The following is a 26,607-nucleotide window of genomic DNA, read 5'->3' as shown; positions in this document are numbered from 1 at the left end:
TATATACAGTATATATACACAGTATAATTTGGCTATATTCTTACATTAGCTACAAAAACTTTTAACGAGTAGAAAAGCCTTTAAATTGTATTGTATAAGGTTTCACAATGCAATGGTACCTTGACTTGACTGGTTAATTTGTTCTGCTACAGAGTATGCAACTCAATTTACTCATATGTCAAATAAATTTTCTCCATTGAAATTGATTGAAGTGCCATTAATCTGTTCCAGCCCTCAAAAAAAAAAAAGTTTGTTATATGTTTTTGAATACAGTAAACTTTCAGTATAACAAACCTCTGTTTATAAAATTTTTGATATAATGACCCTTTTAGGGCTATCAAACACTTGTTTTATTTTTATGGCAAATTTTTCTAAATTATCAAATGCTGGCTTTATATAATGAACATACTAAGCCTTAAAATGTGGGAGAGTTGACTGACACACAGTCAACTGCATGTTTGAGAAATGAATTGTGGCTGTGTAGCAGCCAGTGAGTGATCCTGATAATGGCTGATTATGCAAGCGCAACTCTCTCTTTCTCTGTGTGTGTGAGTGTGCATGGTTGTGTTAACACATATGAGAGAGAGAGAGAGAGAGAGAGAGAGAGAGAGAGAGAGAGAGAGAGAGAGAGAGAGAGAGGTCATTGTTGCACATCTACAATTCATCTCTGTCTCTCTCTCTCTCTCTCCTCATATGTGTTCGTTATATTGAGCATTTACTGTAAGAAAAATGTATTCATAAATAACAAATGTTGCATGAAAACATGTGAAGTGAACAAGGATGACAAGGAATGCTGGGGATTGTTGTTGTGCTTGCTGTGCCAAGTGCCAACTAGCGGCAGCGTATCTGAAGCTTGCTCGTATCTCAGATTTTAGTTCACAACTGAAAGCAAAATATCATCCAAGCGACAACTCGTATCTCAAAAAAATCTTAAGTTGGGACACCCACGTCAAGGTACCATTGTATATCCGAATTACAGTTTTTCAATTACAGTGCAGGAACTTGCAAAGTTGCTCTGTATTCAAAGGAATCATATAGTGGTTCCTCATGTCAGCATGCACTGAGTTTCCATGTATTAACAAGATAGGAATATATCGTTAGTTACCAGACCAACTTCTTCACTTGGCCATATTCAATAAAACCAGTCATCCATATGCTGCAAAATGTTGCATAAAAGCTACTTCAAACAAAAGAGACTGGTCATGAAAAAAATGTGTAGCTTTGGAGCAAGAGGGGCACATCCCCAGAACAAACCTGCAGTCAAAACTATTCTGCTTCTTGAAGTGTATAGAGTTTTACTGATAACTTGATAATCAGAATATTTGAAATTTCATAATTCTTTCTTACAAGTTATTAACCATTCCATGTTATATGAAATTAGTTTTAGATGCCCCAGTTAGGTCTTATGGATGCAGAACCATCCATACTATGTTTCTTACATGGACAACATGTACTTCCATGTGTTGATATGGCGACCTGCAGATCTTCATAAACTATGCTGTCTTGCTTCATGAGGATAAGTAATAAAATAATAAAAAAACTTAATACATTTATTCAGGTGATGCTTTCTTACAAGTTATTAACCATTCTATGTTATATGAAATTAGTTTTAGATGCCCCAGTTAGGTTTTATGGATGCAGAACCATCCATACTATGTTTCTTACATGGACAACATGTACTTCCTTGTGTTGATATGGGGACCTGCAGATCTTCATAAACTATGCTGTCTTGCTTCATGAGGACAAGTAATAAAATAATAAAAAAAAATTAATACATTTATTGTACATTTTGCATCTACATTTCTGTTTCTAATACAAAGAGTATGTATGACATTCTAACTTGCAACTGGATCATTATGGAACCGGTGGCCTGGCTCAAACTCGTGCCACTTCTGATATCCCACCTGAAATAAAATAAAATAGAATATAAATAATAATAAATAAAATGAGTGTGTGTGTGTGTGTGTGTGTGTGTGTGTGTGTATTAAATCTTTAGAATGGTTCAACTAGATTAATGATGGGAAAATTTGAAATAACTGGTCATCATTTACAGTAAGAAGGCCATAAACAAGCAGAGATCCACACCTCCCTGACCAAGAGTGCAGTTTAATCATGGCACACTGTCAGCTGACTTTCCAAGAAATTGTTACTGGTAGTGTGGTAAGCATTCTGCACCCACACCACATGAGCAGATAGATTGGGAGTGTGTACGGTGACACTGAAAACTGTACCCGAGATTCCTTTGCATGAGCAATAAAAGCTCTACTTCAATGTTGCACATGACACACAAGAGTGCACCAAAGATAATCCTGACTTACTAGACACCAAAGCTCTGTAATCACAGTGTCTAACATCTCCATGACCAAAGAATGGAAAATTGTTGAGTAGCAGTCAAAATGATGCTGACTGTTTTTCCTCTTTTAATATGACAAAAGGATGCATAGTAAATATGTACAGTACCAGATGCCCATACTGTTAGCAATCATTATAATCAAGAGGCTGTCCATCATCTTTATGATGCAATATGGCACAAGAGACAAGGCCTATGGAAGGCATGTAACTGGCAACTGCATCATGACAATACTCTAGTTCATTCCTTGCACCTGATGTAAGATTTATTGGCCAAGTACAGAATTCCTCACATTTGCCAGGTTCCTTGTATTCCAGATTTGCCTCCTTGTGATTGCTGGCTGTTCTCCAAACTGAAGAGGTACTGTGGTAAATGTTTTAAGGATTTGGGAAAACACTGGATACTACTATGGGATGTGAAATTATAAGGTCAGGAAGTGGGGAACGTGTGACTATTGTACTAATGCATGTAGCTATGTATATACAGTTCATCTTGTTTCTTCTGTTTTCCTCCAGATTAGAATACCACAAAGCTACTCTATTACTGCAGAAATTGTAACCCAACCTCCATTTCATATTTCAACTCACCTGTTAATTACATCTTGATAGCAATTCTGCTGAATAGCACATGAATGAACCATGAGACTTTTTTTTGTATGAAAAAAATTTCTACTAACCATACCTTTCATATGAAACTTGTTTGAAAATTTTATCATTATTAAAATTGGAATGATCATTCCTAGGCTTTGGGAGCAATTTACACATTTGTAAAAAAAAGTGGTACTTGTGGTCTTATGGTTTTGAAGCCTCACCTACAATGGGATGCAAATATGATGATACTTTAGGAGGGGGGGGGGGAGGTGCAAGAATTCCCTACTTGACAGGTCTACAAGATTTCATATGTTGCTTATTCAGTATTTAAAACAATTTTCAGATATCTGTATTGGCAAAACAAATGTTGTGAATTTATCAAATTATATGATGAAAACAACGATTTACATATGGAAATAAATCCACAAGTGACAACAGTGAGCTACTCAGTGACAGTATCATGTCTATAATCAAGGTTGCAAATCTCATGGATCTCAGGTCACTACTCTCTGGTTGGGGTTGAATTGACAACACTGCTGGGTAGGGAAGTCTTGCACCTGTCCCACCTAAAGTATCTTCATATTTGCATCCCACTATAGTTCTCATCACAAGCAAAGTCTGATTATGTGAATTCACATTTATGTAATGATCCTAAATGTGCCAGGTATTCTCTATATGTGGGAAGAGTTCACATTTATGTGGTTTTTAAGCTGGCTGAATATTTACCACAGGCTGTGATGGATATGGACCCAGTCTGGAGAGGAGGCATCACTTCAGTTAAGGACTGAAGTCAATTCTGGCACCACACAACAAAACTTATGTGCAAAATAAAAAAATTCTAGCTGCCAAACAACAAAGACAAAATTCTTCAAACTCTAACACCCATTCCACTACTACTTGAAAGCTCAACTGAGGCTCCACTCAGTGCTCCACTCCAACACCACACTCCTCTGCCATTACTGGTGTGCTCTAGCATTTCTATAGTGCATTGTTATGCAGAAAAAGGGAGATTAACATGGGGGTATCAAAAGTGAATTGTGGAATGTAATCCCTTATGATTAGTGTAAGGATAGGTTCACACCATGTGAATTCTCACTTTGTTGGGGTTTCACAGAACCTAAACCCTGCATATAACAAGAACTAAGTGTATACTCAATAGACTTGTTGTTTTATGAAAACTTCAAGATTTCTTTGAAACAAGAGAAATTTTTGTTCCTGCTAAGAATGGGGGCTAAGTAGCTCTGTGGTATAATGCTTGCAACTGAAGGGTTGTAGTTTTAATCTTACTGCATGGAAGTTTCTTGGTGAGAATGGTAGTACCCTCTTGTAAGCCTAGGAAGGCTGCGTGGTCTTATCTACTTAACTCAAGGATTCTTTAATCATCTTTTTTCACTTTACTAAGAAAGTGTGCATGGAATATTCAGTTTCTAATAAGAAAGAATTATTTACCTTATGTGTAAAATCTCTTTTGTCCTGCTGCCAGCCTCTGTCAGGTGCTTCTGAGTACTTGAAGCCGCCACTTCCATCCTCTGCCACGCCAAACATTTCATCTCGTTCATCCATGTGCTCTCTAAATAAGCAACATCACATTAAAATTTCATTCATCCAAAATCAACTTAAATGTGCAGTTCATAACGTCATGTTTTTTAGTGTAGAGAAGGTTGAAATTATGTTACAGCACAGAGCAGATAACTTAAGTGGTATATATATACAGATGTTCTTTAGCTTGTGCTGGTAGTCTTCTAAGATATTTGCAAGAACAGAAACTTTAGGCTTAATGATGAAAATACACCTATAAAATTTTTTTTGCTTTTAAACCTGACAAAATCACAATATTCATCATGAGCATACACTGGCATCTGGTCATGGCATGAATAGATATATTTTCTGATTGTTTTTGCTGTTCTAAGTGTTGAGTTGACCTTCAGCATGATAGAAAACAGTGAGAATGTCAAGCTGTCAAAAGTACATTAACCCTTTTTTCTGAAATAGATGGGATTATAGACTATATGCCTACTAATGTAATTTTTTTTTCATAAGGAAATTAAACAGTTATCAATTAAGTTTTCTATGTTCAGGTTTCCCTGATTAATTATGGCTAAAATGGTGCCTCCTAAATGATAACTTTAGTTTTTGGCATTTGGGAACTGCTGAGTGGATGCTGCTCTTGACCTCAGGCCAGGATTTGAACCTATATGTGTGCACCACACAGCATGGTACCAGCATGGTACCACTGTACCATGCTGGGCCACAGCTATTAACAAAATATATAACAGAGAGGAAAATCCAGAGTTCCTCCTTTTATTCTGCTTGGGTGAAAATGTAATCTTTCTGTTTTTAGTTGCATGGTAATTCAATGTGTTCAAACTAAAACAATAAACAAGCAACACTTCATTTTCTTTAATAAGAATAGGAAAGGGAATACTTTATTTAAAAACAGCAACTGAGTTTGGGAAGGTTGTCATAGTGGTTAGAAGTGTGATCACTTACCTGTATTGACCAACTACTACTTTTTTGCCAGTAATGGGATCTGTAACATCTCCGAACTTGTACACCAATTTGACCAAGGAGTGAGTGACAACTTTTGACATTCTCTCTGGCAGCTCCCTAAGAGAAGATTAGAATGTGGTTATACGTATATGGATAAAAAGATCCCTTAATTCAAGTAATTGAAATATCTCTTTCTTCCGCTCTCTTATGTCAAATTAAACCAAATGCTCACCTGATCACCACAATGTCGCCAGTCTTGCATTCTCTGTCTGGATCATGGGCATAATAGTTTTTGTGCTTTGGAAAATACTGGAAAAAAAAAGTGTATCAGAAAACTTTATATGTGAAAATGGATATTGATAAAACATTTACTCATACTTTATTACTGTGGTGCAACTGAAGTGTTGTTCAACTGCAATTATGGGTCATATTTACTTAACAATTTATTTTCAAAATGGAAAAATAAAGATTATTTACAATCTTTGTGATTCTCATTCTCATCCCCATGCTTTTCATTCTTGCAGACACGCGCAACAACACACACACACACACACACACACACACACAAATGAAAATAGCTAGAGAAAGAAGCGGCGAAAAGGGCTAAAGAAATTATAGCAGAAGTGGTGGGGCAAGGAGAGGAGATAGTTGAACAAATATAAGAGGATTATAGGATTGGAAAGTATGAAAGTGGGACAAGACCAAGGAAAATAAGATTCATGTCAAAAACAGCAGTGAACATGTCTTACAAAGAAGAGGAAAATTAGCAAAAGTAGAAAGAATGAGGGGAATATGGATAAAAAGACATGAATGAAAAAGTGAGGAGTAAATAGAAAGTTGAGAGTAGAGGCCCAGTCAAAAAACAAGAAGAGAATAGAAGAACAAGTGAGAACATTCATTTGGAAAGTTGTGGACATGAAAGTGAGGAAATGGTGGCACAAAGATGCCATGGAAGGTCACCAAGCAAAAGCTTAAAAATTATGTATACAAATATAGATGGTTTGGTATTGAGCCTACTGGAACTTAAAGACTACCTAAAGAATAATAAACCAGATGTGGTATGTTTAACAGAAGCCAAACTAAAGGAGGAAATAAAGATGAGATTTGCAAAGATATAGCACATGGAGGAAAGACAGAAAAGGAAAGGCAGGAGGATGAGTGATGATGTTGGTAAAAGAAGATACTGTTGTTGAGGAAGTGGAATATGGTGATGGAATGATGGAAAATTTGAGTGTTGTGACTGAGATCAAAGGAAGTGAAAAGGAAAGTTACTGTGATATACATACCACCAAAAACTAGTGCATGGAAGACCAATAGATATAAAATTATGCAACTGGAAACAAGAAATAGCATAGAAGAAATGATAAGGAAAAGTAACAAAGTGCTCTTATTTGGTGGCTTCAACACTAAAGAAATTAACTGGGAGGAGATGGAAGTGAAAGAAAATGTTGGGTCATGGAGTGAAGAACTTATGCATACTATGATAGTGAGTACAATGAAATAATGGGTGAATGAGCCTACAAGATGCAGAGGAAAAGGACTTAGTGTTTACAAAAACCCTAGAAAGTAGATTAAGTATACATTGTCTAAGTCCAATGGGAAGAAGTGATCATGTGGCAATAGAAATAGTACTACAGGAGGAAAGTGTTGCATAGGAATGAACAATTTAGAAATGGGAGACAGAATTATGTTAAAGCAAACTTTGCAGACCTTAATTAGTTTTATGGAAAAATTAACTAGAAAGAGCTATTTGAAGGCGAAGTAGTGGAAGAAAAATATGAGATATTTTTAGCAAGTATAGAGAGGGGGTGCAACAGTTTGTGCCAAGTTATAAATTGAAAATCAGGAAACATGAATGGTATAATGTAGAAGCTAAAAAAAAAGAAAAAAAAGGATAGGGCATGGAGGAAAATGATGAAAAAATTGAACACAAATACTTGGAAAGAATACAGAAAGGCAAGGAATGAATATGGTATAATAAGAGGAGAAGAAAGAAATTTTGAAAGTGACATAGTAAGAAATGCAAGGAAAAGGCCAAACTTTTCTGCAGATACATAAATGGAAAAATGAATCATAGGGAAGACATAAAAAAGTTAAAAGGAAATAGAAGAATTTATGAAACTACTGAGATGAGTGAACTAATGAATGAGTTTCCAATCTGTGTTTACAAAGGAAACAGATTTTGTGGCACTGAAAGTGGTATCACAGAATGAGGGAATACAGGGGACACAAGTAAAGAGACAAGAAATCAAGAAACTGCTGGAATTTTTTTTTATGTAGGAGGGACACTGGCACAGAGAGAGAGAGAGAGAGAGAGAGAGAGAGAGAGAGAGAGAGAGAGAGAGAGAGAGAGAGAGAGAGAGAGAGAGAGAGAGAGAGAGAGAGAGAGAGAGAGAGAGAGAGAGAGAGAGAGAGAGAGAGAGAGAGAGAGAGAGATGCCTCGATTAGGGTCCAAAGCAGTAGTCAAAAATTGAAGGATAAGTGTCTTGAAACCTCCCTCTTGAAGGAGTTCAAGTCATAGGAAGATGGAAATACAGAAGCAGGCAGGGAGTTTCAGAGTTTACCAGAGAAAGGGATAAATGATTAAGAATGAACTGTTTACTTCCTGAAGTGTTGGACATCTATGAAAAGATGTGGTATCATCAGCATAGGAATGGACAGGACAAGAAGTCTGGCTTAGAAGATCACTGATGAATAACAGGAAGAGAGTGGGTGACAGGACAGAACCCTGATTGATTGTTAATAGATTTAGGAGAAGAACAGTGATTGTCTACCACAGCAGCAATAGAATAGTCTGAAAGGAAACTTGAGATGAAGTTACAGAGAGAAGGATAGAAGCCATAGGAGGGTAGTTTGGAAATCAAAGCTTTGTGCCAGACTCTATCAAGAGCTTTTGATATGTCTAAGGCAACAGCAAAAGTTTCACCAAAATCTCTAAAAGAGGAAGACCAAGACTTGGTAAGGAAAGCCAGAAGATTATCAGTAAAGCGGCCTTGACGGAACCTATCCTGGCGAGCAGATAGAGGGTTGTGAAGTGGTAGATGTTTAAGAATCTTCCTGTTGAGGATAGATTAAAAAACTTTAGATAGGCAGGAAATTAAAGCAATAGGACAGTAGTTTGAGGGATTAGAATGGTCACCATTTTTAGGAACAGGCTGAATGTAGGTAAACTTCCAGCAAGAAGGAAGGGTAGATGTTAATGGATAGAATTGAAAGAGTTTGACAAGGCAAGGTGCAAGCACAGAGGCGCAGTTTCGGAGAACAATAGGAGGGATCCCATCAGGTCCATAACCCTTCCAAGGGTTTAAGCCAGCAAGGACATGGAAAACATCATTGCAAAGAATTTTAATAGGTAGCATGAAGTGGTCAGAGGGTGGAGGAGAGGGAGGAACAATCCCTGAATCATCCAAGGCAGAATTTTTAAGAAAGGTTTGAGGGAAGAGTTCATCTTTAGAGATGTGATAGCATTGGTGCCATATGGTTGAAATAAAGGAGGGAAAGAAGAACAAGCAAAGTTATTTGAGATGTTTTTGGCTAGATGCCAGAAGTCACAAGGGTAGTTAGATCTTGAAAGATTTTGGCATTTTCTATGAATGAATGAGTTTTTGGCTAGTTGGAGAACGCTTTTTTTTTTTTTATGTAGAATGGACACTGGCTAATGGCAATAAAAAAAAAAAAAAAAAAAAGAAAAAAAAGCCCACTGAGATGCCAGGCCCCAAACAGGGTCCGCAGCGCTTTCAAAAATTGAAGGACAAGTGTCTTGAAACCTCTCTCTCGAAGGAATTCAAGTCATAGGAAAGTGGAAATACAGAAACAGGCAGGGAGTTCCAGAGTTTACCATGGTTGGCATGGTTCTGGACAGAAATATAAAGTGCATGAGATTCTCGTGACGGAAGGCTTAAGTACCTTTTGTGGGCCACCTCTCTATCATGTATAGCATGAGAACAGGCAGTGTTAAACCAAGGTTTGGAATGTTTAGGTTGAGAAAAAGAGTGAGGAATGTATGCCTCCATGCCAGACAGTATCACTGTTATGCGCTCAGCACGGGTCTCTGTCAAGCAAGCAGTAGTCATTCTAAGGAAAATCAGCAAAATACCTCCTCAGGTCCCCCTAACTAGCAGAGACAAAACACCAGAGGCACCTCCACTTAGGGGGATCCTGAGGAGGGAATGGAGCAATAGAACAAGATACAGATGTGAGATTATGATCGGAGGAGCCCAACGGAGAAAAGAGGGTAACAGCATAAGCAGAAGGATTAGAGGTCAGGAAAAGGTCAAGAATGTTGGGAGTATCTCTAAGACAGTCAGGAATATGAGTAGGGTGTTGCACCAATTGCTCTAGGTCATGGAGGATAGCAAAATTGAAGACTAGTTCACCAGGATGGTCAGTGACTATACAGTTCCACTATACAAACCTAAAGAAAAAGGAAAACAGGTCTGGTTCAATGCAAGATGTGCAAGAGCAAAGAGAAAAAGAGATTATGCATGGATAAAATCAAAAGAAATTGAAACCAAAAAATAAAGAAGACTTTAAGATAGTAAGAAATGAATATGTGAAAATAAGGAGAGGAAGAGAAAGAATATAAAAAGATAGAGTTGAAAATGCAAGGATGAACCAAAACTGTTCTACAGATTCATAAGTGAAAAAAAAAAAAACTAAAAGAAAAACTAGAAAGGTTGTAGGATGGAAATTAAACATATGAAGACCCAAAAAACATTGAGTCATTTGCTAAATAAAAAGTTCCAGCAAATTTTTACAGAAGAATCATAATTTAAAGAACCACAAGATGAAAAGACAAAAAAAAGTGAATGTGGGAAATTACAGTAATCAAAGAAGTTTGAAAAATGATGGAGGAACTGGAAGAAAGAAAAATCAACAGGACCAGATGGAGTATCAGGTTTCATTTTAAAAGAGTGCAGGAAACAGTCCACTGAACCAGTATATGACATAACAGAGTGCTCATTATCAACTGGAAGAGTGCCTAAGGAATGGAAGAGAACAGACATAGTGCCAATTTATAAAAGTGGAAAGAAAGAAGAACCATTAAACTATAGGCTAGTATGAATGACCAGTATAGTATGTAAGATCTGTGAAAAAGCTATAAAGAAGCAGTGGAATGAATTTCTAAGAAAATACCATATAATAACAGAAAAACAATATGGCTTTAGACAAAAGTGATCTGAAGAGCATTTATTCAAAAGTGACTGACATAACACAGGAGAGGAATGATAGGGTAGACTGTGTATATTAAGATAAAAAAAAAAAAAAATTGAAAGTTCCCCACAACAGGCTGCTATGGAAGCTAGAGAATGTAGGAGGAATAAGTAGAAAAATAATAAACTGGATGGAAAGCTAGTTAAAGGGAAGAGAAATGAGAACAGCAGTAAAAGATGTTAAATTGAAATTGAAAAATATAGATAGTGGAGTACCACAAGGATCAATGCTAGCATCAATACTTTTCCTGATCTACATAAATGATATGCCTGAAGGAGTAAAGAATTACGTAAGCTTGCTTGCAGATGATGCAAAGTTGCATAGTCATGTAAGAAACAACAAAGACTGTGAAATTTTACAAGAGGATTTGAATAAAATCTGACACTAGAGTAGAAATGAGAGATGGAATTTTATGTGAAAAAAGTGAAAAGAGACCAAAATGGACATATAAAATAGGAAATGAAGAAATAATACAAGTACAAGAAGAGAAAGATCTGGGAGTGATAATACAGGATAGTCAGCAGTCAGAGAAGCGTGTAGAAAAGATATTCAGAGATACATATAAAATGGTGAGACATATTGGAACAGCATTCCACTATATGGATAAAGATATGATGAGAAAGATAATTACCACTATGATTAGACCAAAGCTGGGATATGCTGAATGAATGTGGTCTCTCCATAGGAAAAACATGTAAAAAATTAGAAAGGATACAAAGGATGGCAACAAAGATGGTTCCAGAACTGGAAGAATTAACATATGAAGACAGGTTAAAGGAAATGAATGTGCCAACACTGGAATAAAGAAGAGAAAGGGGAGACTTAATACTAATTTATAAATTGTGGAATAGAGTGGAGAAAATAGATGATGAGAAACTGCTGCTAAGAAAAGTAGGAAACACCAGATACACACGAGGACACCGCAAAAAAATTAAGAAAAAGAAGATGCTTAAATAACAAAGAAATCTAGTTTCCCACAGAGAAATAAAGAAGTTTAGGATAAGCTAAGTGAGGATGTAGTATTGGCTACGAGTGTGCATAACTTTAGGAAAAAACTAGATAAGCATGGATATGGAGATGGGATCACATGAGTATAGCTCAGGCCCTGTAAATACACACACAATGAATCTCTAGCTTTCTGCTTAATGAATACAGAGGTCATCCTTTCACATACAACTACAATTCCACTTCATAGACTTCTGTTCCATATTTATGTCATTCTTCTATATTCTAGTGTTGTTACTTTTATAACAGGATGATATAACAATTTTTCATCTCCATATTTGCTATTTTTTCCTTTTCTCTTAGAGCTGTATCACATCCTCCAATAACGAAATAAAATTCAACGGCCAACATTTAATGCAAGACCTATGAAGTAGTTGAACCTCCAAATTCACTTCCAGAGGGATTAACCTAATTAAAGTTCCCTTGTAAGGGCCTCTGGCCCTCACTAATATAAAAAGTGGTGGGTTGCACGTCATTCAAATAAAGTGAGTGACAAAAAGTCCACAATGTAGGAACATTGCAATATTACCTACCATATTTATGTTACTATCGAAAATTAGCCGCTTCACTCTGACTTTTGCAGCGTTCCGAGTATTGTGAGCAATACACTGACCAATAAGTACGGCACCACGGTGAGCGGATGTTGCCATTAGTAATATTTCCAATGCAAAACAGCACTGCACCAAACTCGTCGCCGGCGGGGAGCACAGTGAGGCAAACTGATGGTGCGCTTTGAGATGTAAACAAATGTTCCGACGCATGCATTACATCGAGGCTTTAGCTTTCAATAATTTTAATATCATGAGAAATAAATTATTTTGACGATGATGGATCAAGTGCTGTTATTTTTTTCTCAGCTATTACATATTTTATTCCTTCACTTTTACTTAACATAACAAATGTGTTATAAACATTATCAATTATTATTTTAACCATTCATCATTTTTCATACACCCAAGATATTCTCAACCAACACTTAACTTCATGGGTTCTTCATTCCGGATCCGAATTTTCCTTGCATTCTTTGAACGTTATCACCCGAGCATGCTCTCTCTCTCTCTCTCTCTCTCTCTCTCTCTCTCTCTCTCTCATTAACATATAGAAAAATTATTGCAAAAAAATCAGTATCAGTATCCCTGATAAATAAATAAATAAATAAATAAATAAATAAATAAATAAATAAATATATATATATATATATATATATATATATATATATATATATATATATATATATATATATATATATATATATATATATATATATATATATATATATATATATATATATATATATATATATATAATTTATTTATTTATTTTTTCTTATTTCCTTATTTTTTTTTTTCCTCAAAATAATAATATGATTGCAGGGATTTAACATATTGCGCATGTATTATGCAGGCATTGGTGGAGAAACAAATTCCCTTGAAATTCACAGATTCATTTAATATATAAACTTGTGTTTTAAGTCTTAATGAAAGCACATTAACCTACTCGTTTGTATATTTGCTCCATTGGTGCAAGGATAACCCCAGCCTTGGCAGCGTGTCTGGTGAGCGCTGCGTCTTTGTCGCCATTGTCGCTGATCTAAACCGCGTGGTTTAGCGTGGTTGCATACGCATCGTTCTGTTGGCTTCAGGTGAGGGTTTCAGCTGTCAACCTTGGTCATTCCTTTACGTAATGGAACTCAAATGTGTAGGAAACAGCAGGCTAATTAAAGGAGAATGCTGTTGTTGCTGTCTACATCCTATTGGGCTTAACAGCAAATACTGTGCATCCCTTGGATTGAAGTAGTGACTGACACCAATATTTGGTTTTTATAGGCCTAACGTTTCTTGTGGAATTGACAGAAAGCTAACATTTATTTGCGACAGGTTTGTAAAGCGGCCTGACAGGTGCTAAGTGCTAAGGGTTACCATCTATTACTGACTGCTGAGGGGCACAGTCTGGTGCTGTCTGTAATGTTACAGTCTGATGCTGACTCCCATAACTCCTGTGACTGCCTAGTGACTGATGCTGATTCCCGTAAGGATTCAGACAGGTTGCTCATCCTTCAAGTGTGTACATACAAATAATACTTGAGAGAGAGAGAGAGAGAGAGAGAGAGAGAGAGAGAGAGAGAGAGAGAACTGAATTGACTGACGTTGGAGTGGGACCTTGTGATTCCAACCTGTCACAGTATTTTATCTCTGTCTAGTTATACATGACCTTATATCTGATTTAATTTCAGGTTATCAGTCTTTGTCTATCCTATCTTACTTAAGAGGCCTCAGTAGCCATCTATGTAAATTAATGAAACTTGGATTTTGTCAGTTGACCTCTCAGTTTTATTGCATAATCACCGAATATATATATATATATATATATATATATATATATATATATATATATATATATATATATATATATATATATATATATATATATATATATATATATATATATATATCCGTAAATATACACAATATATCCACAGGTGTCTATATGTACACATTTAGCAGTGTATATAATTAGCTATTTAAGACTGAATTTGTAAAAGTCGGTATACCCATATTTATACCAATCTCCATCTTCCTACCTTTATCCATCCAAATCTGGCTGTTCACCACTGTCTTGCATTTTTTTTTTACCTGTAGTAATCAGTCTTTGTCTTTATTGTGAATGTGATAATCTGATATGGAAGTGGAAAGTGATGGCTATATTGCCTGATCTTAGAGGGAATTGGAGAAATCAAATAACAGGATAAGTATCTTGAAACCTCCATCTTGAAAAACCTCAAGTTATAGGAAGGAGGAAATACAGAAGCAGGCAGGGAGTTACAGAGTTTACCAGAGAGAGGGATGAATGATTGAGAATACTGGTTAACTCTTACATTAGAGAGGTGGACAGAATAGGGGTAAGCGAAAGAAGAAAGTCTTGTGTAGGGAGGCTGTAGGGGGAAGGGAGGCATGCAGTTAGTAAGATCAGAAGAGTAGTTTGTGCAAAAGTAGTAGTAGTAAATTTTTTTTTTTATGTAGGAAGAACACTGGCCAAGGGCAACAAAAATCTAATAAAATAAATGCCCACTGAAATGCCAGTCCCATAACGGGTCAAAGCAGTGGTCAAAAATTGATGGATAAGTGTCTTGAATAGCAATAACAATAGCAAGAGATGCAACATTGTGATGATGAGAAAGAGAGCTCATAAGACGAAATGCTTTTGATTCCACCTTGCCTAGAAGAGCAGTATGAGTGGAACCTGTGATACATGTGAAGCATACTCCATACATGAATGGATAAGTCCCCTGTACAGAGTTAGCAGCTGGGGGAATGAGAAAAAAATGGCAGAGATGACTCAGAATGCTTAACTTCATAGAAGCTGTTTTAGTTAGAGATGAGATTTGAAGTTTTTGGTTTAGATTATAAGTAAAGGATAGACTGAGAATGTTCAGTGTAGAAGAGGGAAAATTGAGTGTTATTGAAGAAGAGGGAATAGTTATCTGGAAGGTTATGTGGAGTTGATGGATGGCATTGAACAGTACTAAGTTTACTATGCCATAATCAGAAATTTTAGAGAGATCAGAAGTCAGGCATTCTACAGCTTCCCTGTGTGAACTGTTTGCTTCCTGAAGCATTGGATGTCTATGAAAAGACGTGAAAAAGTGCAGGGTGGTATCATCAGTATAGGAGTGGATAGGACAAGAAGCTTAGTTTAGAAGATGAATAATGAATAATAGGAAGAAAGTGGATGACAGGAAGAACACCACTATTAATAGACTTTGGAGAAGAACAGTGACTATCTACCACAACAGCAATAGAAAAGTCAGAAAGAGAACTTAAAATGAAGATACAGAGAGAAGGATAGAGACCGGAGGAGGGTAGTTTGGAAATCAATGCTTCTTGCCAGACTCTATCAAATGTTTTTGTATATCAAAGGCAACAATGAAAGTTTCACCAAAATTTCTAAAAGAGGATGACAAAAAAAAAGGAAAGGTAGATGTTGATAGAGTGGGAACAGTTTGACTGGGCAAGTAAGCAAGGCACAAGTGTGGAGGCACAATTTTGGAGAACAGTAGGAGGAACCCCATCAAGTCCATAAGCTTTCCAAGGGATAAGGCCAGTGAGGGCATGGAAAACATCACTGTGAAGGATATTAATGGGTACCATGAAGTAGTTGTAGGGTGAAAGAGAGGGAGAAACAAAGGTAGAATTTTAGCAAAGATTTGAGTAAAGGTTCAGCTTTAGAAATAGATGAGATGGCAGTGGTGCCATCAGGTTGAAATAAAGGACGGAAAGATGAAGAAGGAAGGTTATTGGAGATGTGTTTGGCTAGGTGGCAGAAATCACAAGGGGAGTTAGATTGTGAAAGGTTTTGACACTTTCTGTTAATGAAGGAGTTTTTGGCTAGGTGGAGAACAGATTTGGCATGATTCTAGGCTGAAATATAAAGTGTATGAGATTCAGGTGATGGAAACCTTGTGTACCTTTTGTGGGGCACCTCTCTGTCATGTATAGCACAAGAACAGGTTGTGTTGAATCAAGGTTTGCAAGGTTTAGGGTGAGTGAAAGAGTGAGGAATTTACACCTCCATGCTAGACACTATCACCTGTGGTATGAGCTCAGCACACAGAGATGGGTCTCTGACACGGAAGCAGTAATCATTCTAAGGAAAATCTGAGTTATACCTTCTCAGGTCATCCCAGTTAGCAGAGGCAAAGCCCCAGAGGCAACTCTGCTTTGGGGGATCATGACTTGAGCAGTAGGACAAGATACAGATATGAGGTTATGATCAGAGGAGCCCAACAGAGAAGACAGAGTGACAGCATAAACAGAAGGATAAGAGATTAGGAGAAGGTCAAGTATGTTGTGAGTATCTCCAAGACAGTCAGGAATAAGGTTAGAGTGTTGTACTTGTTGTTCTAGGTCATGGAGGATAGACAAATTAAAGGGTAGTTCACCAGGATTGTCAGTGAAGGGAGAAGAAAGCCAAAACTGGTGGTGAACATTGAATTCTCCAAGGATGGAGATCTCTGCAAAAGGGAAGAGTCAGGAAGTGCTCCATGTTGGAATGTTTTACAGTCAGAGGAGATAGGTGAGAGGTATACAGCACAGATATATTTAGAGAGTGATTCTTTAGATGCAATTCACATAGATGCAACATCCATCTTTGGATTGTAAATGAGGATTGAGAAAATAGGAGGGAACAGAGAAGGGGTTACTGTCAGTTGCCTCTGACATTTGTGTTCAGTAAGGAGAGGTGATGTTCCACAGATTGAAAATTAGATTTAAGGTTGTGAATGTTGCAGAAGTTAATGAAGAAAAAGTTGATGGGGGGGGTGTCAAGACACTTGGAATTGATACCAGAAGAAGAGCAGTCCAACCTGGGGACATTTGTGGTCCCTTTGCTAGATGAGGACTCTGAAACTGATGTAGCAGTCACCATAATGAATTTTGAATTTTGAGTGAAGGGTGTGTGTGTTAGTTGTTAGAGTGTAGAGCTGTGTGTAGAAAGAGAGCTGTGACTGCCCCCTTGTGTTGTGAGACACAAAGGGAAATGTTCCGCGAGGTTACAGCTGGATTATTAGAAAGTTCACTGGAGTAATTATTGTTTTGCCAAGTGTCTACTGCCTCCTTAATGGAGAGATTTAGGATAGTTTTACTAAAGGAACAAGAGCAAGGTATGGTTGTTTAATATCTTTATTGATGGTTGTAAAGGAAAGATTAAAGCTGAAGTAGGAAATTTGGTACATGTCTGAAACAGAGTGGAGTGGTGTTGAACTGCGATAGCCTGTCTGTTTGCAGAAGACATTTACTAGCAAAGAGTGAAAGGGAACTTCAGTGATGGACATTTCCGTTGGGTGTGTGTGATGAAAACTGAGGGTAAATGTTGGGAAAAGTAATATGATGGTATTTTAGAGGGGAAAAGTAGAGATGTGTGATTTTAGGATAGTGGGCAATTTTGAGGTGGTTATGGAGACAGAATGGAAGAAGTGAGTGAATTTAAGTATCTTTGAACATAACTTGATAAAAGTGGTGAGATGGATGGAAAGAGAAAAAAGATGTGAAAGGTAGTTGTGTCATAGGATCACTTACAAGAATCATGAAAAGAAAAAAAAAAGTCTATAAATGTAAAGAGAGATTTAAGGTATAGTATTCCTTGTTATATTGTTCAAGTGACATCAAGAAATAGAGCTTCCTGTATTGAACTGTTGAAATATGGAATGATTTGAAGGAAGAGCTGGTTGTGGCAAACAGTGTACACATGTTTAAAGAGAGACTGCATAAATATGCTTATGGAGACAGGACAAAATGAGCTTTGGCTTGTGCCCTGTACAATACAACTAGGTAAACACACACACACACACACACACACACACACACACACACACACACACACACACACACACACACACACACACACACACACACACGCACACACACACACACACACACACACTCACACTTATAACTTTAGACACAGAGTACAAGGGGACACAGTAAGAAGCTGAAGAAAGTTAACTGTAGAAGAGACATCAAGAAGTATAGTTTTCCTCACAGAAGTGTGAACAAATGGAATGAACTCAGTGAAGATGTTGTCAGTGCTGTAATTGTCCATACTTTTAAGACCAAACTGTATAGCTATAGAGATGGGATACTATGAGATTACTCCCCTCCTGTAAACCACAACTAGGTAAATACAACTAGGCAAATACACACACACGCCAATCAGCAGAAGAATTGTCTTCCATCAACATTTGCCACACTGACTTTTATGCAATATTCACACATTCACCTCACTTCCAGCACCATCTGTATATACATTAAATAGTTCAACCGATCACCCATGCTGCTTCTCATGGGGAGCATGCACTGCTTGTTACATAGAAAAAAAAATAATAATAATAAAAAATGTTCTCTTTTAACAATCCTTCATCCAACTTACATCTTGATAGTTCACAACCCTTCCCTCTCATTCTTTCCCATTTTTCCTCAAAATCCATGAACACCTGCAACACATCCTGTCATCCCCACCTTTTGCTGATTACTTTTCACTGGTCATGTAACAAACATCTAATCCTTCCATCTTCTAAAGCCAAACTGCTCAATATAAATAATTCCCTTGTACTCTCCCTAATGCTCTTGATTACTAATTAAATTAACAGTATCACACCTATAACATTTATTAGACTTACACACTTAAAACAAATATATATATATTTATACTGGTCACCCTCAGCTTTATACATCTGTAAAGAAATTTTATGTGCACTTATCACATTCATTGACACCATAATGTTTATGAAATAGTGATTGAGCGTTTTTACTAACCACTTGATAGTAATAATTAATGATAATGAAAATAATGAGAACTGTTAGTATTGATAATAGTATTAGTAGTACAGTAAACCCTCGTTATATTGGACCCTTATATATTGAATTTTGCATTTATCAAACATGTATGGCCTACAGACCATCTTCTGATTCATTGTACAAATGTTCATAAATGTGACAATGTCCAGCCATCGGCAGCAGTGGCGAGGGAGTGAGTGAGGGAGGGAGAGTGTGGGTGGTGGTGGTGGTGGTGGTGAGCGCACACCACACCCACCAGGGTTGTGCTGTCTGCCACAGTTATGGTATTTCTGTCATAATTTGATGTGTCTGCCACCTGCCGTACATTGTCTACCACATACCATATATATATATATATATATATATATATATATATATATATATATATATATATATATATATATATATATATATATATATATATATATTTTTTTTTTATGAAATCTGGTTACTGTACTGCATTTTCCTACCTATGGATAGTCAGGGCAGCAAAGGAAGTTCCTAAGTGGTGAGTCATGGGTCAGGCCAGGTCAAGAATGGGGTGAGGGGTTTGAGAGCAAAAAAATTGAATAATTGCCATATGTATGTGTGTGTGTGTGTGGCTTAACATAATAAGTACATTTTTGCCTAAATATAGTGTTTTAATTGTTTTCATGAGAAAGAAATTGTGGTAAATAAAGAATTTTATTAATAGCCATAATTATAATTTTTTTTATTTATTACAGTTAGTTTACTTTATGGATTGGAATTATTTGCGTTGCTGCAGCAGCAGCAGCAGCAGCAGCAGTAGTAGTAGTAGTAGTAGTAGTAGTAGTAGTAGTAGTAGTAGTAGTAGTAGTAGTAGTAGTAGTAGTAGTAGAAGAAATGGCATTAATAATAATAATAATAATAATAATAATAATAATAATATTATTATTATTATTATTATTATTATTATTATTATTATTATTATTATTATTATTATTATTATTATTATTATTATTGTAATTTTAACTTATTTATTTTGTATTTTCAAGTGATGTACACCAGAAGATGGCACAGTTACTCAAGAAGGACTTGTACTACTGCAAAGCTTGTCAAAGTTCATTCTCTCGGTACACTAAGCTCCAGCATCACATGGCCTCCCACACTGTAGAGGAGAACTTGTTGTATGGTGATGTTTTCTCCTGTACATGGTCCAGCCCAAAGAAGCAGGTGAAGCAGGTGAAGCAAGTGAAGCAAGCTGAACATCATTGTCCAGTATGCCAGAAGAGGTATTTACATTCAGGTTACTACAAGAAACACATGTGGAATGCACATGGAGGTCATGTAAAATCCATACCTGGTTCTGTAAGCAAAAGTGAAAAAGTATCTGATGGGTACAAAGATCCTGTGAAGTTTATGAGAGGGAGAAGAAGAGACAGAACTCCCATTACAACTGAATGTAGGAAGAGGAAGTACTATGAATGTTCAGTGTGCAGAAAGATGATGACACAGTCTTCTACCCTGAAAGCCCACAAGAGGATACATACTGGGGAAAGACCTTACCAGTGCCCAATCTGCTCTAAGACCTTTACCTTTTATCAATGTCTTTGGAACCACTCCTGGAGCCACAAAACTCGGGAATCTTTTCCTTGTGACAAGTGTCCTAGGAAATTTCGTTATTATCAGACTCTTTGGAATCACTATAAAGTCCATACTGATGATAAGCTTTTTGCTTGTGATATGTGTAAGATGAGGTTTACCAACTCTAGGCAGCTCATGTACCACATGAAGGAGCACCCTGAATACTTTAAAGTCAAAATCAAAAGTTTTGGAACTAGAGACCTCAGGACATCTGATACAAATGAAATGCCCTTCATATGTGAGATATGTTGCAGGAGTTTCAGACTCAAAGTATCACTTACATCACACATGGAAAAGTGTCACAGTTTCAGCAATGCCACAAAATCACAGATGTCTTTCCAGAGGAAAGAGAAATACAAAAATATTTCTCTTCAAGAAGACAATACAGGACCTGCTCAGAAACCAAAGAGAGGTCGTGGCAGACCCAGAAAGTATATTGGCTTGGAAGAGGTGAAAAGAAATGTTAATAGCAAACATTGCAAAATACCCATGAAACAGTATCATATATGCCCTAACTGTAACAAAATATCTACATATTGTGTGTGTAATACTGTTCTCAAATCAGAGCAAGTCTGCAAGTTGTCTCCTCCCACCTATGATTTTAATGGCAAGAATCAGATTCATCATCCTCAGTGTGAGAATGAAACATCTTTTGATCTGAATGCAAGAATTGAAGATTTTCCTAGAAATAGCTTCAGTGACCAGAACATCTTTCCAAAATCATCATTGCGAAGATCAGGGAGACTGAGAGGGGAGAGAGTGATGATGTTGGATTGTAAAACATGTCAGTTGCTCACCTCCACCAGTGAACATAGGAAACACCTGAAGCAGCATGCAATTACCAGTCTTTATAAATGCCAACACTGCAGCAAGAATTACAAGTCTAAATCATGGCTATCAAGGCATCAATATTTGGTACACAGAGATACACAAAGAGACAGTCTCAAGAAGGATAGATTGATAAAGAAACTTGATGGAAAAAATACCTGCACATGTTCATTTTGTGGCACAAAATTTTTATCATGCAGTGATTACAAAGATCACATAATCTTTCAGTCTTGTACATGTGGCCAACAGTTCCAGTGTGCATACATTTTCTGTTTTCATGCATCCAAATGTAAACTGGATAATCCTGCATGGGAAGGAAAGGTTGGCCAGAACCGAGAGTCTGGAGATCCAACTCTCATCTTCAGTAGTGAAGAAAGTGTTCATGATGATCTAATGAATCAGAGTAGTAACACCTTGGCTACAGAAGAAACCAGGGAAGTTTCTCAGATGTTTACTGATGAACTCACCAAGGATATTGACACAAATGATTGTCTTCTTTCCTCTGTCACCTCTGCTGACCTTTACCATTCTGAAAGATGGTGCATGCAGCATATCAGTGATTCATATTCCTCAAAAAACTCACCTGTTATAGCAACTATTGATCAGGCAAAACAAAACAGTTCATCTGATACAGGGGATACAATGCTTGTTCCACAGCATCCATGGTTTGTTCCACAGGATCCATTGCTTGTTCTACAGGATCCATTGCTTGTTCCAGGATATTCAGAATTTATTTCAGAAGCTTCAGAGAGATCAGTGTTGAATAGCAAAGTAAGGTCTTGTGAAGAACTAGATAACCTTGCTCGAGTTGAAGAAAAACAGATTGATATTAAATACAGTTATCAGTGTATACTTTGTGGTCAGCGGTTCTCTTGCTTATCTGAGCTGACCACTCACAGTGTAAACCATGTATCAGATCAGGGAAATTTAGAGTAAGGTCTTAAAAGGGATTGAGTTATGTAGATGTTATGAACTAGTTCAACACTTGGTGAGGACCCATACATTATGCCTAAAGCTTTCAGTTGAATTTCAGGTAACAGTACATTAAAAGATAATGATGTGTGTTTTGTAGAAATTCTGGAGACTTATGAAATGTACTTTCTATTTGTATTTATTTATTTTTATTCTTCTGTTATGTTTATGTATAAGGAGTCATGGATAGTTTGATTATGAAAAATGCTGAAATGGGTTTGCTGGGCTTTGTAATATCAATGGATGAATTTTCTGTTCAAATTCATTGAATAAGGTGTAATATTCATGAGACATCTCCTTTGTATTTGCCTTAGATTTGTCATTCATAGTGACTAATTACAATGGAAACAATTTTGTGTGGTGTGTGGTGAAAAACACCTCATGAGATTTTAAATTGATGTGTTCTGTTTCTTATCATTGCTTTTGTTAGCTGGATAAAGCAGTAAACTTGGACATAACAAAATTTATATAAGAAATGAGAAAAATCTTACTATCATGTTAAGTTTGATAAAAAGTACTCTTGGGAATTGATTTTAATAGTGCTACATAGTTTAGAAATTTCTCAGTCCATGTAATATTTGAAGGGTTGATAACAGATTTACCACTTTGTAGCCATAAAATATGGTTCTTTTTATTGTGAAATGAAATAATTGTCCAGTTTTGCTTTTTGCTTTTGTTACATTTTCCTGCAGCATCTCTGATAGTTTTGCTAGGGTGACATTTTTACAAGGGATCAAGAACACACACACACACACACACACTGAATTTGAAAACATTAACTGACATAGTCCCTAAGCCTATGGGAGGGAAGAGCAGACCTTCACACCATTTATTAATGTGGCGCACCATACAGTCATGGGTGAGTTTGTCAGTGATATGGTTATTTCTATTATTCTTCTGAAGTATTAATGCTTTGATGGTATTATTGTTTTTCCTTTGGTACTGAAAATCAGCATCTGACAGTACTAGCAGTAAATACTGAAAATATCCAAGATACATTAGTAAGTGGAAAATATAAGATTGTGCTGAAAGGGGAAAGAGGAATGGGTTCTGCTATAGTTCACTGGTGCAGCGCTGCCTTTTCCTATTTTTGTGGACTTGTTTTCAGTTGACAGGTTTCCGTGATCTGGTGGCAACTGACTTACGGAGCTAGTTCATTATGACCTATTTAGAACCCTGGAGCTATCATGATCAAGTTCATTATAAGGGTGTTGCTTCTAAAACCAAAACCAAATTAACCACTCAAACGGTAGTTGCTCTGTGAATTAAAGCTTTTTGCTGTACATCCATCCTTAATTGAATTTTCCTTCGTTTCTTGCTCCATTGTTATGTATGTAACTTAGGATCTACATTCTGCAGTTCCGTGTTTCATCGATCTGCAGTATTCTTATTCAACATCGTACCACTCTATTCATTCAGTGACATTCCCTTTTGTGGTCATATAAAATAAGTGGCAGAAACACTTGTATATTTGTTGAGCCTTGAGTTCCTTCTCAGTAAAGTGAACAAGCATGACCACCTTGTCATAAGCATCGTGGTGGATTAGATGGCTGGTCGCTTGCTCAACAAACTATCACTTACTTGAAAAAAAAAAAAAAAAAAAAAAAAAAAAAAAAAAATATATATATATATATATATATATATATATATATATATATATATATATATATATATATATATATATATATATATATATATACAGAGAGAGAGAGAGAGAGAGAGAGAGAGAGAGAGAGAGAGAGCATGATTTTCATCCGTTCATATCGTATAATGTTGCTGAGGGCGTTTCGAATACTTGGAATGAGGCTCCTGAAGGCTCGTGCTCATGGATGCGGAAGTATCGTGGCAACGTGCCTTAAAAAAAAAATAAATAAGTAAAAAAAAAATAAATAAATAAAAAAAAAAAGTTTTAAGCACCATTCTTATTCTCAGTGTTTTAGTAAAAGTAATGATGGGAATTATGATAGAAGCATTATCGTTGTAAACCCAGCAGTAAGGTAAGAAAGCTGTTTTGTGTCACCGAGCCGTTGCAAAGGGTGAGCGCATCGACTGTTTCCATCAATCTATCGGCATAGGGCAGTGGCTGAATTGCTGTAAGGTGGTTGTGTAGAAAGACACAACAAATGAGGCTGACGACCCAAAAAACTGCTCTGTGGATACGGCCAGCAGGTGTGATTCGTAGTTCAACATGCAAATGTGTACTCCAAGATCAAATCATTGTCACCCTTACCGGCGCAGGAAAGTCATCAGGTAAGGATTGTTGATTGGTGTGGCAGTGTGCGGTAATTAGCTTATTAGTGACTTGTGGGGATAATGAATATATATTGATTGGCATCTAAACATGAATTCGGATTTTGGCATGCAATTTAGAATTGGAATATTTTATTGTGCAAATGTGAAAAAAAAGAAGGCTCTTAGGAATGGGAGTGTTAGAGCTCCGGTATGTGAGCAGCAGCTTAAGATATCCCTTAGGTGATTTCTGATTAAAGAGCTTATGTATTTTAGGTTATTGTGGTGAAATGGTGGCATTAGTGTCAACGTGGGTCCCCGGCTGGCTGGGCCGCAAATAAAATACACAACTGGCAAGTTTCTATCCTTCTCTCTGTAACTTCATCTCAAGTTTCCTTTCTGACCGTTCTATTGCTGCTGTGGTAGACGGTCACTGTTCTTCTCCTAAATCTATTAACAGTGGTGTTCCTCAGGGTTCTGTCCTGTCACCCACTCTCTTCTTATTATTCATTAATGATCTTCTAAACCAAACTTCTTGTTCTATCCACTCCAACGCTGATGATACCACCCTGCACTTTTCCACGTCTTTTCATAGACGTCCAACCCTTCAGGAGGTAAACATATCACGCAGGGAAGCCACAGAACGCCTGACTTCTGATCTTCCTAAAATTTCTGATTGGGGCAGAGCAAACTTGGTATTGTTCAATGCCTCAAAAACTCAATTCCTCCATCTATCAACTCGACATAACCTTCCAGACAACTATCCCCTCTTCTTCAATGACACTCAACTGTCCCCCTCTTCTACACTGAACATCCTCGGTCTGTCCTTTACTTATAATCTGAACTGGAAACTTCACATCTCATCTCTAGCTAAAACAGCTTCTATGAAGTTAGGTGTTCTGAGACCTCTCCGCCAGTTTTTCTCACCCCCCCAGCTGCTAACTCTGTACAAGGGCCTTATCTGTCCATGTATGGAGTATGCTTCACATGTCTGGGGGGGTTCCACTCATACTGCTCTTCTAGACAAGTTGGAATCAAAAGCTTTTCGTCTCATCAACTCCTCTCCTCTAACTGACTGTCTTCAGCCGCTCTCTCACCGCTGCAGTGTTGCATATCTAGCTGTCTTCTACCGCTATTTTCATGCTAACTGCTCTTCTGATCTTGCTAACTGCATGCCTCCCATCCTTCCGTGACCTCGCTGCACAAGACTTTCTTCTTTCTCTCACCCCTATTCTGTCCACCTCTCTAATGCAAGAGTTAACCAGTATTCTCAATCATTCATCCCTTTCTCTGGTAAACTCTGGAACTCCCTGCCTGCTTCTGTATTTCCACCTTCCTATGACTTGAATTCCTTCAAGAGGGAGGTTTCAAGACACTTATCCACCAATTTTTGACCACTGCTTTGACCCTTTTATGGGACTGGCATTTCAGTGGGCATTTTTTTATTAGATTTTTGTTGCCCTTGGCCAGTATCCTTCCTACATAAAAAAAAAAAAAAAGAAGACCTGCCGGACGCGATCCCAGCCAGCCGGCCACCCCACTTTGACACTAGTGCTGGAATGGTTGCTAGAAATTACTTGTAATCATACTACCTATCCAGAAACTGTGGCTCCCAACCTAGCCCCAAAGATCGTTGGCAGAGGATAAATGGGAGTAACATAACAGTGGGGGCTTTTAGAACTGCTGCTGTTGTAAAGAATTCTTGGTAAAAATGTACGGTTTTATTTTAGAATTACACCATCATACTCTATGTCTATAACATTGGGAATGTGATTTCTTGCATACCTTACTGGATTCTAAGAAACTGTATCCGAGTTTCCATGGGAAATGCATAGATTTTGAAATGTTCAGCTCTTCCCCAGCAAGTGTGGAGATTTTTGGGAATGTGGAGTTTTCTGGTGGCAGAAATGAAAAATGCTGATATACTAGAAAACAAGGGATATAATGGTTGACAAGACAATTTTGGTCAGGTCATGCATACAATGCCAGATTT

At 37.1% G+C, this 26,607-nt stretch overlaps 3 protein-coding genes across 11 annotated transcripts in view; 2 read left to right on the top strand and 1 right to left on the bottom strand.

Moving 5' to 3' along the window:
• Positions 1-1,763: 1,763 nt before the first annotated feature.
• Positions 1,764-12,387, bottom strand: LOC135101612 (small ribosomal subunit protein uS17m-like). The gene is made up of 5 exons (XM_064005821.1): positions 12,183-12,387; positions 5,663-5,739; positions 5,431-5,547; positions 4,390-4,510; positions 1,764-1,904 (listed from the first exon to the last, which is right to left on the bottom strand). Exons 1-5 carry the CDS (start codon positions 12,297-12,299, stop codon positions 1,836-1,838), a joined length of 501 nt encoding a protein of 166 aa, XP_063861891.1. The 5' UTR covers positions 12,300-12,387; the 3' UTR covers positions 1,764-1,835.
• A 754-nt stretch (positions 12,388-13,141) lies between these two features.
• LOC135101611 (zinc finger protein Xfin-like) lies at positions 13,142-23,044 on the top strand. 5 transcript variants are annotated; one of them, XM_064005815.1, is made up of 3 exons: positions 13,158-13,291; positions 13,527-13,693; positions 19,997-23,044. In XM_064005815.1, exons 2-3 carry the CDS (start codon positions 13,614-13,616, stop codon positions 22,347-22,349), a joined length of 2,433 nt encoding a protein of 810 aa, XP_063861885.1. In that variant the 5' UTR covers positions 13,158-13,291; positions 13,527-13,613; the 3' UTR covers positions 22,350-23,044. The 5 variants fall into 5 exon arrangements, with proteins under 5 accessions (XP_063861889.1, XP_063861885.1, XP_063861890.1 ...); XM_064005819.1 differs by lacking the exon at positions 13,527-13,693 and having other exon boundaries at positions 13,142-13,291; XM_064005820.1 differs by lacking the exon at positions 13,158-13,291 and having other exon boundaries at positions 13,541-13,677.
• A 1,321-nt stretch (positions 23,045-24,365) lies between these two features.
• LOC135101610 (lysophosphatidylserine lipase ABHD12-like) overlaps positions 24,366-26,607 on the top strand; it is a 41,088-nt gene continuing 38,846 nt past the window's right edge. For 2 of the 5 annotated variants that reach the window (XM_064005814.1, XM_064005813.1), the window contains exon 1: positions 24,393-24,635. In XM_064005814.1, coding sequence (XP_063861884.1) covers positions 24,574-24,635 — 62 coding nt within the window. In that variant the 5' untranslated portion in view covers positions 24,393-24,573. Of the gene's footprint in view, positions 24,636-26,607 lie in introns of all 5 variants that reach the window. The other 3 variants (XM_064005810.1, XM_064005811.1, XM_064005812.1) reach the window with 3 other exon arrangements.

This window comes from Scylla paramamosain, chromosome 6, assembly GCF_035594125.1.
Source record: "Scylla paramamosain isolate STU-SP2022 chromosome 6, ASM3559412v1, whole genome shotgun sequence".
NCBI lineage: Eukaryota > Metazoa > Arthropoda > Malacostraca > Decapoda > Portunidae > Scylla > Scylla paramamosain.
The sequence above is the reverse complement of the archived record's forward strand: the minus strand, read 5'-3'. Positions and strand labels throughout refer to the sequence as shown.

What these genes read in the sequence shown, in the direction of transcription:
- LOC135101612 (XM_064005821.1), bottom strand. Translation starts at nt 12,299, where the DNA reads ATGGCAACATCCGCTCACCGTGGTGCCGTACTTATTGGTCAGTGTATT. An exon ending in TCGATAGTAACATAAATATG is followed by an intron (nt 5,740 to 12,182) that starts GTAGGTAATATT and finishes TTTTTTTTCCAG; the next exon opens with TATTTTCCAAAGCACAAAAA. An exon ending in GTAGTAGTTGGTCAATACAG is followed by an intron (nt 4,511 to 5,430) that starts GTAAGTGATCAC and finishes TTGCTTATTTAG; the next exon opens with AGAGCACATGGATGAACGAG.
- LOC135101611 (XM_064005815.1), top strand. Translation starts at nt 13,614, where the DNA reads ATGTTACAGTCTGATGCTGACTCCCATAACTCCTGTGACTGCCTAGTG. An exon ending in TCCCGTAAGGATTCAGACAG is followed by an intron (nt 13,694 to 19,996) that starts GTTGCTCATCCT and finishes TGTATTTTCAAG; the next exon opens with TGATGTACACCAGAAGATGG.